The sequence below is a fragment of the Anneissia japonica genome, unplaced genomic scaffold, assembly GCF_011630105.1.
Source record: "Anneissia japonica isolate Jap-2015-1 unplaced genomic scaffold, ASM1163010v1 scaffold287836_len1076198_cov165, whole genome shotgun sequence".
NCBI classification, from domain to species: domain Eukaryota; kingdom Metazoa; phylum Echinodermata; class Crinoidea; order Comatulida; family Comatulidae; genus Anneissia; species Anneissia japonica.
This window is the reverse complement of record NW_022729021.1, coordinates 581572-600558: the sequence shown is the minus strand read 5'-3', so window position 1 is coordinate 600558 and position 18987 is coordinate 581572. Positions and strand designations below refer to the sequence as shown.

General features: G+C 34.6%; 2 protein-coding genes across 3 annotated transcripts in view; both read left to right on the top strand.

Moving 5' to 3' along the window:
- The window catches only part of LOC117114576 (Werner syndrome ATP-dependent helicase homolog), a 36583-nt gene extending 18861 nt beyond the window's left edge, over nt 1-17722 (top strand). For both annotated transcript variants that reach the window (XM_033258250.1, XM_033258251.1), the window contains exons 12-29: nt 435-512; nt 1192-1366; nt 2090-2162; nt 2277-2385; nt 3316-3417; nt 3717-3797; nt 4357-4513; nt 5492-5547; nt 6463-6494; nt 6927-7069; nt 8543-8713; nt 8915-9027; nt 10013-10181; nt 11467-11568; nt 12537-12633; nt 13109-13174; nt 14296-14477; nt 14862-17722. In XM_033258250.1, coding sequence (XP_033114141.1) covers nt 435-512; nt 1192-1366; nt 2090-2162; nt 2277-2385; nt 3316-3417; nt 3717-3797; nt 4357-4513; nt 5492-5547; nt 6463-6494; nt 6927-7069; nt 8543-8713; nt 8915-9027; nt 10013-10181; nt 11467-11568; nt 12537-12633; nt 13109-13174; nt 14296-14477; nt 14862-15092 — 2137 coding nt within the window. In that variant the 3' untranslated portion in view covers nt 15093-17722. The remainder of the gene's footprint in view (nt 1-434; nt 513-1191; nt 1367-2089; nt 2163-2276; nt 2386-3315; nt 3418-3716; nt 3798-4356; nt 4514-5491; nt 5548-6462; nt 6495-6926; nt 7070-8542; nt 8714-8914; nt 9028-10012; nt 10182-11466; nt 11569-12536; nt 12634-13108; nt 13175-14295; nt 14478-14861) is intronic.
- Nucleotides 17723-17999: 277 nt separating this feature from the next.
- Nucleotides 18000-18987, top strand: part of LOC117114613 (synaptic vesicle 2-related protein-like) — a 36211-nt gene continuing 35223 nt past the window's right edge. Inside the window, exon 1 of the mRNA XM_033258302.1 lies at nt 18000-18411. Coding sequence (XP_033114193.1) covers nt 18384-18411 — 28 coding nt within the window. The 5' untranslated portion in view covers nt 18000-18383. The remainder of the gene's footprint in view (nt 18412-18987) is intronic.

Genomic DNA, 18987 nt, shown 5'->3' with positions numbered 1-18987 from the left:
TGAAAAAACCCTGTTCAAGCCTGCCCTGGAGGAGCTGCAGTGTGTTTGCCTAGGTGATGTTAAAGATCCATGGGTTACCCAAGCGTCATGAATCCTCTCTCGGCCTAATCTGCTGATTCCAAAGGAGTAGGCCTGCCTATTGTAGCTAGCCTAAGGTAGGAGATTGTTTGAAGAATTGGGATGGAGAAACCCACCAAAATCAAGAGCTTTAGCTAAAATATAGTAAAAAAAAAACATAATTGTAGGTTTGTGCATCATGTTAAAAATTGACTGGAAATTGCAAAAATCGCAAAAATAAAGGGCCGAGAAAATAAAGGATATATAGTATTTGCATTAATCACCAACCTACATGTTCAAATACTATTGGTCTACTTCTCTTTGCAATATAATTTTTTCTGTTACATCTGAACATTTTTGTTATGTGTTCACAACAGGACCAACTTGTACATTGAAGTTCGACCAAAGACCAATGCTGGGGAAGATTTGATGGCTCTTATGAAAGAATCATCAAGGTTTGTTTATTGTTTATTTCTTTTTATGTTCAGTGTAAATATTGTTTAAATTCTATTGTATACAATGATGACAGCATTGATAACAACTATTATGTACCGCATACATTGATTCTAGGCATTAGATTGATTAAGAAGCGGACAATAACTTTAACCACCATTCCTATGACATAAAGTTAAATGATAGTTCATAAATTCCCAGGGAAAAATTTACAGTACTTTCTTGCCTTGTAACGATGTAATCTCTAGGCCCCACTTGTAAATGTGGTTGCTATGTAATTTATGACGTGCATGTACGGTAAAGAGACCGCAACCTCTATGGACGCTGAGAGAGATTGGCCCTTTGATCGCCTAGGCCTAGGCTTGGTGGGTACTCTTTTCATTACATTTTACGTAAAATCTATTTATAAGGTATATAAAAAAAATATTGACTGCTCTAGTTTCAGGAAACGGTGAGCCTTTCGGTGATATGGAGACAGTAGCCTACTATCCTAAGATAGTAGGCTATGGACAGAAGATAGTAGGCTGCAGTATTCCACATCACCTCAGGGCAATAAATTTCACAATTTCCCTGATGAGTTGTCAATATTTGTATAGTACTGGATAACAAGCCTGTTAATGGTGTAGTATACATTGATTTGAGAAGTAAAACATGTTAATGAATACCTACCTGATTTCTTAGGTTTCATCATGAATTTGATGGGCCAACAATTGTGTATTGTCCCACAAAGAAGTCAACTGAGAATGTAGGGGCCATCTTGAAACGGTACGGGGTCAAATGCGACGTCTATCACGCTGGTCTACCTCAAGAAAAGCGCAAGCAAGTTCATCACATGTTTGTTAGAGATCAGCTTCAGGTATATCTTATTCAGTTTCATAGAGGCTTTGTAGTAATAGTAAGCCTGACTCTTCTGTAAGAATGAAAGGAGATTTTTTTCTTATAACTAATTATCTTTAACTCACTAAATCTGCAACACACATTCCTTGGTGATGGCAATTAAAAGTCCCTTTAATTTAATTATGCCACTGGCCTGAATTTGATCATTTTCGTTTCAGTTTATTGTTTTTCCATCATATATAACATGATAATATACAAAAAAAAATCATAACTAGAAGGAATGGCCAAGATCATCAGCGGAATAGGTTGAGTTGTCACACCGAGTAGACTCCGTATACAGTGGTTTAGATTGTTGAAAATGTAATTTGCCTTTAAGTGTATTTTAGAAGTCAGAATATGCTCTAGTTAGTACGTATTTTTATATAACGCCTATTCCTTTGGGTTAAAAAGCGCTTTGTTTTTCCCTGGTCATTGAGTTCACTTGCTTAAGTGTTGCTGCTGGTAATGAGTGCAGAAACAGGCAGAAATGCCACCAGGTACACACTTATACTCCTGGGTGAAGAGAAGCAATACAGATAAAGTGCCTTGCTCAAGGACACAAGCCAAGTGCACAGCAAGGGATTGAAACCCCGACCTCAAAGTCGGTAATCCAAACCATTCCCACTGCCAAACCGCTTCTCATCAAACCGCTCTGCTTATGTTTGCTATAATATTTTTATATTTCTGTATATTCTCTTGATAGTGCATTGTAGCTACCGTTGCATTTGGAATGGGCATAGACAAACCAGATGTCAGAAATATCATACACTATGGAGGTATTGTAATGTCAAATTATTCATACCCATTGGCTTTTTATGCATGGAATTTGAAAATAGAAGAACAAAACATGTTTAGAGATATGTTTAACCTCATAAACTTTGACCTTGCAGCCCCTAAAGACATCAACTCGTACTATCAGGAAATTGGTCGAGCGGGAAGAGATGGTTCGCCAAGTGTTTGTTACACTTTCTTTTCGTCTGGTGATTTCAGTACAAATAGGTAAGCAGAAAAAAATGATAAATATGAATCTCATTTGTCTTGTGCCATTGGCTTTGACTGCTTTCTCTTTCCATTTTTCTTCCCTGGCAGCCTGCAGATGCTTAGGACCTCAGTGAATTTTATGTTCCTCTATCTTGCAACATTTCTGACATCTCTTGCCATCTTTCATCTGTTTTTTTCCCTTGGTATGTACAGTTATGTACAGCCTCATTGAACCTCAGTAAATTCTGCTTTTCTCTGTCTTGAACCAGCTATTTCATCTTATGCCACTTGTCTTTACTGCCACTTTTCCCCACTGGCAATTCCACATTCTTCCATCTTGCATTGTCACCTTTCAATTTTTCATTAAAAAAAATAAGTGTGGAACTCCTTGACTTGCAAAGCATAAGGTGGCGGAAGTAGACAAGGGAAAAAGGATGCTTTCCATTGTTCCTCTTTTGGCAGCCTACCGGTGCAATGGACCTCAGTGTATTTCATATTTCTCTGTCTTGTATCATCTCTTTCTCATTTCAACTGCATTCTTTTTTTCCGTTGTTTACTTCTGGCAGCTATGCTGTGCAAGTCAGTCAGTTCCACGCTTCTTTTCTTGTGCCAACATTTCATCTCATTCCACTTGTTTTGACATCTTTTCTCTTTCCACCTTCTCCTCTTTTGCACTCTACAGATATGTACAACCTGAATGAACTCCACATCCATTAGGCCTGTAGCTTCTTTACTTCTTTTACCAGTTGTCCTAACTGCCTTCCCTTTCTATTCAAAAACAAAAATTCTCAGGCTTCCACATGCATACAATTTTCTAAGAAACTTTGAAAATGCATAATATTTCTATCATTCTCTAATAATTAAACACTTCTTTTATAGATTTTGTTGATGTGATCTTTTTATTATCTTTTTATTCATCAATCATCACACATTTTTTCATCTCTCAAGATTTTTTCTCCAAGACATAAAGAATGAGACGTTTTACCAACATAAGCTGGAAATGATGAATAAGATAGAACAGTGCCTGCTCAGCACACAGTGTAGAAGAAAGTGAGTTTACGGTTGCTCTGTCTGTTTCATGAATTCTTACAATGATAAGCAAATATTGCCATTGTTTCATTAAGTGAACACCCCAAGAAGAAAATGGAACAGTCCATCCCATGGTACAACATGACTATGCTTATTGCCATATGTTTTTGCTCACATCTTTGTTGCCTTTGGCAAGCATACGACCGTGCCGTGCCATAGGATGGAAGCTTCTGTGTGAATGAAAAAATTTCCAATGAAAATGGCGTGCTAGGTGATGGAACATAATATACATTTATCTTTTTTATCTATTTTTCTTTCAGTGCCATTTTATCACATTTTGAAAGTAATCAGAAAAGTCAAATATCTGGAACATTCCAATGTTGCGATAACTGTAGGAGAAGGTAAGAAGGTCAGACTTATACAACTCCTAATAATAGAGTAGAAATTTATAAAATCTTTTCAAATATTTACAAGAGGCTTTGAAAAGGTCTGTGGCCAGAAAGAAGGATTATTTCAGGAACAAGTGTGGATTTGAAACATTACTGTTAGTATGACAGATTGAGCTAGAAAAAATATTTCTTGAGAATATAAAAACAGGAACCAGCAACTGATTGAAAAGTTATTAGATTGTAAATGAGAAAGTATAGTTATATACAGAATATACAGAATAGAAAGGCATATTTTTTACAATTGTGTTTTAAACTCAAAGATTATTTTGGGACTGTTTTATCAATTGAATATCTAGCTATCTGTTTGGTGTAGTTGAATATTTAGACTCCTATTCCAAAGTGATCTGTAACATGTAATTATTGATAAAACACTTGAAATTATAATTGGTTTACTATAGAGAAACCTTGCTTATGGGGAGGTAAAGATTTTATTTAACATTTATTCAATATTGCAAAATAAGAGAATAACACCAAACACATTATTCTAAATCTTTGATTTTTCGCTACTTAGTATTGAAAGAAAACAGAATCGTATTAATAATGGCGATATTGAAGAAGAATCAGAGGAGAAAGAATTTGGTAAAGAAACTCTAAGCCTATTGCAGGCTATTGATGCCAGTAATGAGCGATTTGGTTTAACCATCCCGATTCAGATGCTAAGAGGATCTGTGAGTTTTAGCCAAATTTTTATTGCCCACACCTATTACTACTTTATTATTTATGAGTGTAGACCTACTCTTCTTTTCATCAGTATTAAATGTTCTCTTGTAAGTGGTAGTTTATATTTCACATCATCTCTATAATGTAAGGTTAGCTTCACACTAGAGCCCTAATATCCTGATCGGGAGCTAACCGTTAGCACTCGTGTAAGAACGCCTGATCGGTTAGTGCTAACTGTTACCAGGATCTAGATACGCTAACGGTTAGCGAGCGCTATTGTTTAGAAAGTTCAGCTTATGTCTATCAGTAACCATTCACATGTACGCATTTCCAATCTCCTGTTTACTATTGGCCAGTCATCCTACCATCATTTTCTTGATATCTGTATCAGGGATTTTATTGTGTGAATGCAAGGGTAAATACTTGTGTTATTTATCTGGATCCTTCTAATTGTTAGCTGGTGTGTGTGTGTGTGTGTGTGTGTGTGAATATTGCCTAAGTAAGAGTAAATCTGGTTGGAGGAATGGTGGGATACCTGTGTCAATGCATCATAATTTAAAGATAGAAAAAATGAAAAGTTTTCGTGAGGTAGAAGAGTCAAGCAGCTGACTCAATTTTGTAAGCCTACAAAATGATTGCCATGCCTAGGCTGTGCTAGAAAGAACCAAAATAATATGTAATTAGGCCTACCACCACCGACTTGTGAGTTGAAAATACTGTAGCTAAAACCATATCAAGCAGTGGCCACATTCTCCCGCTGTGAGCCTATTTTTTTTGTCTTGACAACAACCATCTGATACCTGTAAACCTGTTTTTTCCCCCCTCAACTTCCTATCAACATCATACAGAGGTGAAGATATATTCCTACCCTCATGTATTTTTATATATAAATTAAATATTTTTTTTATATTTATTATTATTTTTTTATATATTATTAATTACCTGTGTGGTAAACATTATATTTTATATATTTCTTTATGTTGTAGAACAATCAAAAAATGCCAGAATGGCTGACCACACACAAGCTTTTTGGGAAAGGAAAGTAGGTTGTGCATTTTTTGTTTAATAATTTGTATACATACACAATTAGGTCTGTGTACCGCATGAGTGTTTTGAGGGTTATAGCTGATGAGGGGTCCCAAGTCTTCCACAAGCTGCTGGAGTCTCCCAGATGTCAGTGAGGGGGGGCTCCCTCCCCCCACACGGCCGCAAGCAAGCAAGAATGTCCCGGAAAATAACCCATCTCGCACAAATTAACGATATTTGCATGTTTTTACGACTCAATGGACTTTGCCGTTAGGCCCCTCCCCTTGGATATTGTTGCTAAGGTCCTGTGTTTTTTTCTGACCTTGTTCTGATTGGTCAGTTGTTAAGTTTGATTTGCACTCTGGCAAAGTCTGTTGTCTCCTTGAATTCAGTGCCATCATGAGTGGATTTTCCGCACGATTAAATTTGTAACGGTACTGGGTTTTGCCTACAGGGTTCGTTCTTCGAACAGGTCATTCGATTCATAGAAAAAGCATTCTGATGGAGAAACTGTAACTTTTTAGCAAGGTTTGTCTAGGTTGAAACTAACTCCGGCTATATAAAATTGATTAGAAGATTAAAAATGTTATTCTTGTTTATAAATATAATTAGATGTGTTAAGAAAGCTCAGTTAAACAGATGCTCCCAGATTTGGATCCTTCCAACTTGTGAACGCTGGCTGTTCCATGATCACAAATTTGATTGTAGCCACTTGCTCTTATGCCATAAAGGCCCAGTGGATATAATATTGGTATAAGCATATCATTACCATAAGAATTTTTTGAAACAGATTCCAGCACACTCTAAATGCTCAGTTTTATTATATTTGTTATCATTATAATAGGCAGGAGACGTTAGCCTAGTACAGGCGACTTGACATGAAAGTCAAGCAATTTCCAACAATCTCATTTCTTTAGTTTTCTTTTTCTAGAGACAAATCAGAGAAATGGTGGAAGGTGTTTGGTAAGTGGCTACATTTTAGCTTCTTAATATTTAACCAGCAATTTTCACAAAGTGGGCTTCTGTGTGTTATTACTAGAAATTAATCAGTCTTATGGATTGATAATAAAAAAAAGTACAATATAGAAACTTTTATTATGTCTAATGCCCCTGTGGGGGGTCAGTAGACACTTGGCTATCATTTGAAAATTTACTTGTGAGAGTAAATCTGGTGAGGTGCATGATGGGATATTGCATCATAAGCAAAGATTTGTCTCGGGGACAGGTTTTACCTTTTTACCAGATTGGTCTCTCTATTGTTGTAGACATATGAGGCAGTAGACACACTCGATGTGCTGGGAGCCTATTTCTTTTGTAGATTGTAAAAATTCTTGTTGTTTTGTTACTTAATTTAAATTTGTTTTCTGCATGTTTCTTCTTACTGTTGATATGTAGGTCGACAGCTTTTACTACAAGGAATGCTTGTGGAGAGAAAATCTTCCGCTAAGTTTGGATGTCTGGTCGGTATTTCAGGGAAAGGACGAGATTGGCTGTATAGTAACCATGCCAAACCAAGTTACAAATTTCTACCAAATCAGGTATGTTTTTTCTTAGTACTAAAATCTAGGAAAAAAAATATCCCCAGAAAATTTCAACCACCTTTTTATTAAAGTTCGGTACTAACAGGATCCTACTTTACTTAAATTGAAGTCAGTCCTCAAGACATAACTTCTTATTTATTTTCATTTTGTTTATGTGTTGTTGTGGATGCCTTGTGATCTTGTACCTAAGATAAAGTACTATACAATTTAGATTTGAGTTGAATAGCTTAGTTATTATTATTTTATTTTATTTTTTATCTTATTTCAATTCGCATTCAACAGCTGGTGGCCCGCCACTTACAGAATGGAAAGAAAAAAACTGATACAAAAAAACAGATACAAATATTAACAAAGTCACAATAATGTATACAAAACTCACTCTAGTATACAGTATGTAAAATAGATTAGCAAAATAAATTGTGAAAAATTTAGTAATGGTATTATTGCACCTATGGAGTTTTTTTACAGAAATACCAAATAAAGATGTTAAGTAATTACCATAGATATCATTAACACATTTAAATAAAAATGTTGAATCCAGAAAATTACGTGAAGTAATTAAGTGAAAGATGATTGATAGAAATTTTTGGAACATTATATACCCTTTATTTTATATAATTTATATAGTGCACTTATCCAGAAAACTTGATGTGGGCGCTTTTTCCCTGGTCACTGGATACAGCATCAATCATACAAACGTGTAACCTCCTGCACTCCCTGGGGGAGTATTCATAGTTACGTGTGTAATCAGCACAACTAATTTCATTCCAAATCATTCACCTCCTACCATGTACCCACTTATAATCTTGGGTGAAGAGAGAAGCAAATCAGATAAAGTGTCTTGCCCAAGGACACAAGTAGTATGATGAGCATTGATCTTGAACCCCCGACCTACTAATTAAAAGTCCAATGCCTTACACGCTGGGCCGCACGCCTATGTGTTTGTCCGTCCAATCTCAGAGTCTTGCATTAATTCTTGTGACAGCAGAAATCCTTCTCATGACAAACCTCAATATGAGACTCCCCCGGTGGGGGAACAGTAGATTTCTACTAAACAGTTAGGTACTGTAAGGAAAGTAAATTTAGCTCATATTTTGTTAAATTAAAATTTTCTGATCATTTCTTGTACTGGTACTGGAATGGGCATTTATAATGCGCCTCTTCCTTGAGGTTGTTATAAAGCACAGTTCTTGTCTCTTGTCATTGGGTCCACGTGCTTTAAGTGTTGTTCCTAGTTATCAACGCAGGAGCAGGCAACCCCACCAGGTACCCATTTCTACTCCTGGGTGGAGAGAAGCAATGCAGATAAAGTGTCTTGCTCAAGGACACAAGCAAAATGCACAGAGAGGGATTGAATCCCCGATCCCAAGGTCCCAAAACCAAGCCGTTTCCCTCTGCGTTAAACAGCCTCCATTGAAAATTTTAATACTTAGTATTTGGGCTTAAATATTTTTATTTATATTTTTCTAGGAACTGAAATCTTTAGGAAAAGAAAAGATCCCAATACATATTTTACCGAAGCCAGTTATTCTGCCGTCTGTTCCGAATTCACAATGGACATCTTGCAAATTTACTATGGGTTCAGAAGAAGAATTGAGGCCAACTCAGAAACCAGTTGACCCCAAAGTTCAAATGTTACAGGTCAGTATTTTTTACCTAATTAAAAATTGAGTGAATGAGTATATAGTTTATTATATTACTATTCATTTTTAATCAACACCTCTTTTGTAATATATTTTGTAAACCTAGCATCCAAATGAATTATTCTTATATTGAAGATTAGTATTTGATTATTCATAGGCACTAACCTTTGCTGTGTTGTTTTTTTTTTTCAATTTTTAGGGCACACTGTACACCAAGCTAATGGAGGTCAGGAATAGCATTGCTAATGAGAAGGGTGCTGCACCTTATATGATTGCTAACAATAAGAACCTCACAGCATTGGCAACAATTAGGTAATGACTATCCGTTGTACACCCCTCTTCCCCGTGATTCCCTCTTCCCAGCCTGGCACCCTTTTTCCTGTGCACGACCCTATTGACTCTTCACCCTTGTACCTATGCATACTCTCCTTGTAGAGTACTTTACTCTGCTGCAGTGGCAGCTCCAAGGGGTGGGGGAGGCTAAGCTGTCCCACAGGGGGGCTTGAGCTTGTATGCCTGAGGAGGTGTGGGGGTATCCACCTCCCAAATGAGATTTTTTTTTTCTACGACTGTGAAAGACATGTTTTGTCTTGGTGTAGGCCTATTTTAAATTTTTTTTTTGGTCCGACGAACACTGCCGGTAGGGATCTTGACTTGTCTGATGTGTTGGGGGGGGGGGACTTAAGCTCTCCTCATGCATCCCATTTTCCTTTTACACTCCATCTCTGAGCATCCTTTTCCCTGTGCCATACATACTCTTCCATATGTATTCTCTGTTTACCTCTCTCCCCTTTGCATCCTTTCTCCCATGTGCACTCATATCTGCTCTCCCCTTTACATCCCTTAACATATTCCCCTATTTCATGTGACTCCCCTCTATTCCTTTTCTTCCTTCTCCCCTTTGCACCCCTCTTGCTGGTTTTTACCCTTTTACATAATTTTTTTTTTCTTCCTGCACACACTTCCATATGTGCCTAATATTCTGTGTACACCTTTTTTTTTTTACACATTTTACCTAATTCCTGTGTAGTAAACCTAAGCTTTTGTGTTAGGATATGTAATTACATAATGTAGGCATATAAATAATTTGATTAGCCAATAAAAAAGAAACATTCATCAGGAATTGCTAGTAAGTTATACTACAACATAGATTTACGTTTCTTAATATTGCTCTGTTTTGATTTTTGCTACAGTATTATTTACATTATTATTTGTTATTGTTGCACACTTTTTATTGTAATACATATTATGTTTATTATATAACATATCAATATATTTTTACTGTTATTTAATATAGACCTAGTTCAATGGAATCGTTGCTGAAAATTGATGGTATATCTGAGGTGCGTGCTCGTACCTATGGTCAACGCTTTATCGATATAATCACAGAATTCAGCAAGGAACACGAAATAGATGTTGATCAATTCCCAGACACCCAGGAAACAACGACAACTGATGGAGATTCTGTAAGTTACAGTGCTGTACACTCTGCCCGCCAAACACAGATATCTCCGTGTTTGGTAACGCAACGTTTGACCGCCAAACACGGAGATCTGTGTTTCAATTTTTTTTTCGGAATCCAATAGATGGGGTAATTACTGACATGTACTAACAATTTGAACACTATATTCAGTCTGGACCATAAGTATTTCACTATTTGCTTGTTTACATTAGCATAGAGTGGTATTGATTTACTTTCACGAAATCATGATTATCTCAGCTTTGTGCGAAATTGCGTAAATCTCCAAAAGTGAGTCATTTTCATTTTACTGTTACAGGTCACAGATTGTGATTAGAATAAAGTGTTTGGTATCATTGTAAAGCTAAAATGTTTGTGGTTCTTTTAGTATTCATTACATGACAATCTGATCACATACGCATTCGCAACGAGTTTTGGAAAAGTGTTAAAATTCGCTAAAATGTCTGGCGGTGGCTGATACTATTTTTTCAAACCCCTGGCGGTCAGAGTGTTAATACGTTATTGTTTAATTAGCTAGTCAGAAAACACCCACTTTAACAAATCAAATGAATAAGGAATTATTTTTTTCTCTGTTACTCTGCTAGAATGACGCTACATACTTTATGCCTAAATAAGGCGTAACCAAGGAGGGCCATTGCTTTTGTTACGTCATAACCTGGTATATGTTATTTTTTACTCATATTTAAGCTTTATGGAAATCGAAAATAGAAATCCCTATGTTGGTCTTTATATTGATTTGTGTATGTATGAAAAGTTTCATTGTATTCTGACCTTTTGGTTTTGAAGCTTTAGTGTACAGATACTAATAAATAATTCAGAATCATTTTAGTGGTTTTTTAAAGGTCAAAGATCACTTCTAAACAATGAAAATTTATAATTCAAAATCAGTTTTTTTTAAATGTATTTTAATTTCTACGGTAGTTTTTATATATATATATAACTTATATAAAACAACTTTTATTCAAAAGCTATAGTTCAACTGAATACAATTTACTGTACAGTTTCTTTTTAATTCCTGTGTGTATACATTTAACAAAACAAAACTAAAGCAGATCATACCACTTATTTCTATCTTTTGCGATCTCTCTTAAAACATCTAAATCTTCAGATTCAGTTAACATAAAATTTCTAGAACTTCGTGTCTAATTGAAGACAAAAGGTTGGTTTGATGTCTTCCAACATGCCCTTTAATACTGTTACTAAAAACAACTGCATAAAAACACATGATGTAAAAGGTTTTTTTTTTATATGTATTTTTCTTATTGGATTAGAAACAACCAACACAGAACATAATCCAAGTAGGAGGCAGAAAACCTCTGTCAGATACGAAACAGATATCCTACACCATGTTTATGGAGGATGGTATGAGTTTGGTAAGACATCTTATGCTTTAGTATTGTTCAATGGTAATAAAACCATAATGATTTTTTTATATATCGCATATTGCAACATGCTACCTTTATACACTTTACATAATTTGATATTACCTCTTTACAAGTGCATCAAACATATATACATGCTTAAGAAAATCTTTAAAAGTAAAGTTAAATCTTCTCAAAATAAATGTAAATGTACATCAAATGTGAGAATTATTTTTGGTGTACCCTCTGGCCTCATATTGGTGTCAATGTTTTTTTCAAAATTTAACTGACCTCCAATTGACCTTATAGTGTATCAGTTAAATTTAAACCATATGTATCAAATTTTAAACAATTTAAGCCCAGAAGAGCCAATTCAATACATTAAAGTGCAACACTAGAATCTGTAAGTTTGCTATCTATAGATATGTTATTGGTAACTACGCACAGACTACATTTGTAACTTCATTACCAATTACAATACAACAGTTGTCAACAATCTTCAAATTTAAACGAAAAGTAAAAAATGGCTTCATAAATTTGCATGTTTTTTTTTTTTTGTTTTTTTTTTAAATTTGTGCTGTTGTTTGTTTCTTGAAATATTATAGTTATTGTTATGAAATCATACTTTGAAGTGAGTAATTTTTTAAGGATTACAAGGGAAATTAGTCGTCATTTGTGTTACTTTTTTTGTTTTTATCCAAGGAATTTTATATGTTGATGTGAATTTTGAATATAATGAAATTACTGTAAATGAAATGGAACCTATCTAGATCCCTGGGGAACAGCATTCCATATGCAGGGAATCAGTACTTACTCTGTAGAGAGAGAGAGAGAGAGACAGACAATGTGGATAAAATGCCTTGCCAATCAGAATACACCAACAGCTGCACTAACTGCTCTTGGCAAAAGATGTATTGTCCAGCACAAAAATCTTGATTGCACAGTTTTTGAACAGTAATGCTATACATCTTGATTTCCAGGAAGAAATCGCTGACAACAGGGGATTTAAAGTTTCAACAATTGGGGGACACATTGCCGATGCACTGGAAGCTGGCTATCCTGTTGATATTAAAAGAGGTTAGTAAAGCAATGGTCATAAAAAGTGAATAGATATGGACAGTTAATGATGTAATTATTATATTATTATATTTTCTACATAATTAGTAGACTCTAAGAATCTATAAAAATTAATTTAACCTTTGAAATCCCTAGATAGTCATTTTTTATGTATGTATTTATTTTTTTATTTTCTTTTTTTATTTGGCCCCACTGAACCACTTTAAAAACATTTTGAACAAGGCCTGACCACACCCACTTTTTTCACGTCTGGGCAATTGGCCGACCTCTCAGGGACATCGGATCCCCCCCTCTGTCAGCCAAATCCTGGCGTCACCCCTGAATCAATTTTTTGTTTGCGAATTGACATTGTAATATATTTAATACCAGGCACAGACTATGTCAATTGTTGAATACAACCTTTCTCTAAATTTTGTGACGATGGCTCCACATTATTATAATGTGGTTTTGTAAAATTATATCCAAACTTTTTCAGCCGGAATGACCGAAAAGCTTCTCAAACTAATTGAAGACACAATTAGAGCACCGCCAATAAATTCTGGTAAGAAATTTATTTAACAATTTTATCTGTTATCAAACTTCATTAGATTTTCTCATATAAAACTAGAGTTTTTAATAGTAGATTGTATATTATTATTTACAAGATTTTTTTTCTTTTGATATATGAAAATATTATGTCAATCACTATACAATATATGTCACAATATTACAATTTGCTAATTGTACTATTAGTTTATAATTAATTAATTCTAAATTTTTTTATTATGTTTTATCATTATTTATTATAATTATTTCTTTGTATATTCTGTGGCACTATCTACGTTCTTCAATAATTTAATATTTTGATTTCATGTAATGTAATAGTTACATTATTTATTGTTACCAGCCAATCAAAGCAGATATACAGATGCCTTCCCAATGCTATTTCAACTGAACTAAACCTAATAAATAATTCCGGTACACTTCTAATTCTAAAACATTTAAGGGCAATTCAAAGGGGTTTAGCCGTTTCAGTAGAGACAACTTTCCTTGCTCAGTTAAGAACTCAAATACTGAGGCCCAGTTTACACAACTGTCACAAGTTCTATTTAAAGAATCGAGCACATATTTCGGTATACACCATTTTATCGGGTCTATTTTGACACAGCACCACCAACGTCTCGTAACTGTTCATTGGGCGGACTCTCAGCAGCCTAGCCTGAGCAAATTTCATTTTTCCAGACACATATTTTCTTTTGAGTACTTTGACAACCAAAAACTCTGCTGGTTTTATGCGCTCCTATTTTCGGAGTTTCTTTTTTTTTTCGTTTTGCCATTTTGTTTTCAAAGACTAGGCCTAGACTAACTCACTACAGCATGAAGGTCGTGTACCGGTCACAGGACAGATAAACACTGGTAAAATTACATAGAGCAAAATGTTTAGGCCTCCAGTAGTAGTTGCCAGGTTGTCAGAAATTTTTATTTCAAATTTGGTGAATAGTGTATAGTGGAAGGGTTGGTCTGGCACTTCAGTCTACTTCTGCCCTTCTTGATGTACTCTGTATACAGTATCTTATCCCAAATTTAACCACATTTTTGTCATGTTATTCATTTTAAATGTGTGAAGTTGGCTAAGATAGAATGATTTTCTTTTCATTAAAATGTTATTCGATTATTTTGTAGATATTCGTCATATAAAACCGATTAAAGAGGCTTTGCCTGAATACATTGACTATCACCACATTAAACTGGCAATTGCTATTCTTCAAATCAAGTTTGGTCTTCCATCAGTGATAGACTCACAGACTACTACAACCAATCCAGTTAGCCAGTCCAAGCCATCTTATGGACAACAACTTAGTGAGGTAGAGTATTTTGATGTATAATATATCTATGCTTTGCCTGTGAAACATACTGTAATTCCTGTTTACATTTGCCTTTTTCACATAGAAATTCTGGGTCTAATTTGGAGCAGATCTAACTAGGTTAATTTTAGGTTAGAGTTTGTCCTCAACCAATTCACACAGTGCTCAGTTTGCCCCTGCATATTCCTGGGTCGAGGGCTAGACCTAGCAATATTGGTGGGCTACTTTTTACCTGGGTTATTTGTTGTAAAACTTTTCCTTTCCAAACAGATTACTTTGTGATGTTCTAATTATTATCTTCAGACCAGTAAATATACAGCTTCGAGAAATTTATAATATTTCAATTTTTCAGCCCAAATGAAATTCTCTGATTTTATATTGCAGGGAAACAATTCGCAGACCAAAATGAACCACGTAAAGCAAACACCAATTTGGACAAGCTCATCGATACGTGTAACAGAGGTATCGCAAGAAGCCAGCAGTAGAGCAAATGAGTCTGCAACCTCCGGTGCCAAGCGAAAAATACCAGCGTGGTTACACGCAAATACAGCTAAGAAGCCGTGCAGCAGCAATGCCAAACAATTTACCTTGAAAAAGAAAAAATCATTGTTTTGAAGCGATTCTAAAACATTCCACATAAAACTGATTAACATTAAGAAGCCGTGTAGCAGCAATGCCAAACAATTTACCCTGAAAAAGAAAAAATCATTGTTTTGAAGCGATTCTAAAACAGTCCACATAAAACTGATTAACATTTGATTTCTGATAATTTGGCTTTTGAAACAGGAAAAATATTATGCAATATTGTACACTAATTTTACTTGTTAACTTATGTTTGCATAAGTTGAAGTTTCAGTCTGCTGCCCTCAACAATAAATATTGTAACAGCAAAATTTGAATTATAACTGATGGTTCTGAAAATGGATTTTATTTATCAAGAAGTTCTAAAGTAAATCTTATTCATAAGAATAACTGAACATGTATGTATAAATTTGTCTACCATTGACCAGGTTGTAAACATGTAAATTAGTTATAACCACATCATTAACTTGATTATGAGCATAGGACATATAAATCCTCACCATTAACTTGGTTATAATAATGTAAACTGGTTAAAACCACCATTAACTTGGATGTATTCATGTAACTTGGTAATAACTTTTGAATGGTTAAGATGGTTTTAACTATTTAATCTGGTTATCTTGTAACCTCATTAAAATCACAATATAAACCCCATGTGTTCTGAATAAAAACTTGTTTATAACCATGTCATTCTGGTTATAACATACTGTAACTATTTAACATGGTAATACATTTTAACCTGGTTATTATTTAACCTGGATTAAACTAACCTTATTGAGTTATTTAATTGAATTGATAACCTCACCATTAAAATGCAGTCACCATAATCGTCACAAGAATGAATTGTTATACAATGACTGTATTACTGTTAACAATCTTAATTATCGTTGTAATGATGCTGTTATAAAGGCAGTGTTACTTGTAATTTATTGCACTTAGTTCTAATTTATTTGCAAGATGTCATAGAAGGCAAATGTTCTACTTAGTTTTATGTGATACTGTGTATATTGATATGCTAACTCAATCGTATGTCATATATTATTAGTACATATTTGCTTTGTCCTGTGTAACAAACACTCAAAAAATATTGCATTGGAATGTATGAGTTAAACGTTAATGAACAGTTCACGCTGTGAAATAATATATCACAGCTGATGGACCGAGAATAGAATAATAATACAATGTTCAGAACTTGCTCGGTATTGGGCTACATACTTCCAATGTGTATGCATAGTACATTGCGATTTTTGTCCAAATTCTTAGTGTCATCTTCCTAATAATTTAAGATGGTGTTGATGATGATAATAATAATAATAATAATGATAATAATATTAATAATTATAAATTAATAATAATAATAATTATTTATTTATTTACGATTTGCCTCACTTGTGATAAAGGAAGCTTCTATGATGCTTTAAAAAATTCCCTTATAATTCTTTGGACCACCGTGATGATGGTAATGATAACAATAATGATTATTAATAATATTACAGTTTAATGTAAAACATACAAACAAGAAGAATTTAAAAACTCAAACACTGAATCCAGTGGAGATAATAAAGAAATAATAATTAATTAACCAATAAATAGAACATAATGTATCTGTTTAGAAGCAACTTGTTCCAAAGTATTGGAGCAACAACAGAACTTGATCTGGCACTGTTTGATGTTTCCTTTTCACCCGGTTATCCTCATCCTTAACCTGGTTATAACCATGTTTAAACCATTTGATTTTGTTCATAAACCGTAAGCAAAAACGATCCAGATCAGTTGAGCAAAGAAACTGGAGTGGTGCATAAGTAGTGTCTGAGAGAAGTAAGTCGGTGATGTGTTTAATTCAATTGATAGATCTGTATGTTACATACAGAATACAGTAAAGATTTATGGTAAAGTTATAGTATAGATAAATATATTATAATCTCTTCTATGCAAGGTATGATAGAAACGTATGTTCGTCTACTTACAGTTGGCTGATAAAATATTATTAAGATGCATGTTGTGTTTGTTTGAATGCAGTACATGATTCCTGGAGTCACCAATGAATGTGTTTCTCCATAGCAAATTTAAAACCTTATGACTTACCATGAGAAATACAGGCAGTTGAATGCGAAAATTCAATGTGGTATTAGTATTACCTAGCTTTGCTTCATAGCACATGTGTAGGGCAACTGAACGATAACCAGGAATGTGTTGAGTTCGACTTCCTATGTGTATGGATGCGTTTCTCCATAGCAAATTTAAAATCTTACGATTTGCCCTTACAAAACAGAGGTAGTTGAATGCGAAAATTCAATGGGGTATTTCCCAGCTTGGCTTCATAGCACAGTGTGTAGAGCAACTGAACGATAAAACTAGAGGGCCTTGTGCTCAAATCTCTGGGCATAATACATTTCATTAAAAAAAACCCAAATATATTGATCATTTGTTTTTTGTATTTTTATGAAGTTCTGACAATAACATAGTACATAGATCGGATTCTATTTTTGTTAGTGATATCAAGTTGATCTTCCATTGTGGAGGGGATTGGCCATATACATAATACAGGTAGACCAACAGGCTGAAATTTTTATCACTTTTAGTGACAAAAAGAAACATGGTTTCAGAAGTACTGTATATTTCAACTTCTTTATAGTTAAATATATCTGATACTTGATTCGGAATTTGGTGTGTGTGTGTCTTCGTTTCATTTCCACATTGTAGCGTCATATTGACAGACGCAAAACGTTTATTAAATTTGTAGAAGGATTTATTATTACCTGCAGATAAATTTTAATATTATAATTATACCGTTATGAGCGAGATTCTATAAGAATTTTGCTGTGTCAGACTTGTTGCGTACAATAATAAAACACGACGAAACCCGATCGCGAGTCGCTCTCCAGAAACCTATACATGATTCTTAATGAACAGAGTCTGCACTAAAATGAAGATCGATTCCAAACGAGGTGAATAAACTGGACGGCTATAAATGGTGTTTACATTTACTCTATAAACGAGTTTTTCTGTCCGCGTAGAAAAAAAACAAGTTATATTTCTTAGTTCACGCTTTGTATTCTTTCTTTAGAAACAGCTGAAACATAATGATAGATATCCGACTTCGATAAATCATCCACTCTACACATATGCAAATGACGATCGTAGAGAAATAAGTGGCGGATATGACGGTTAGATTCACTTATGCATTGTACGATGTGCAACGTTGAAGAGTGCGAATCAAACTCGCACACGCTCATACATTGCAAGTTTGTCGACGTTTGCGCCGTGCGTCGCAGAGCGCGGTCCCAGCCTCTCGGAAGTAGACATACCCACAGATCGTGAAACATGGTTTACCAGAGTACGCAGGATAGAGGTAGGTAACTGTTTCCATTTGCAGTAAGATATTAAATTAGACTGATAATTTTATTCTGTTATTTCTTGAATACGATTGATTTCTTTCTGTCGTCTTTGATTCTACTCAATCAATACGACAGACAGCTTACTTTATCGGGCGACGATGTCTCAGATAAGCTTAACACATATATTATCAACACATTCCCACGTGTTATTTCCAGTAAAACGATATTAAAATTACTAAAATTTAAGATTCAATTACGCAATTGAGCCAAAACCTTAAAAACACCGATGTAAGTACTAGGCACTATGCTTGTTTATCTGTATACAAATGTAGACCTGCAATTTCCAAGCAATTTTTAATTTAAAATTTGTAATTTTCTTCCGCACCCCAAAGATGATTATCAGTGAAACGTAGAGTGTCGGGCTATTAAAACATTAACGATCGCCAGATGATCTTTGATGTTGCAATTTGTCCATATATGGCTACCATCGTCGCGAGCTATTGATAATCATAATTCTAGCCACATTTTGTTGGAAAAAATTCTTTTCCTATAATACTTATAATATAATATTATGATGCATATGCATATAT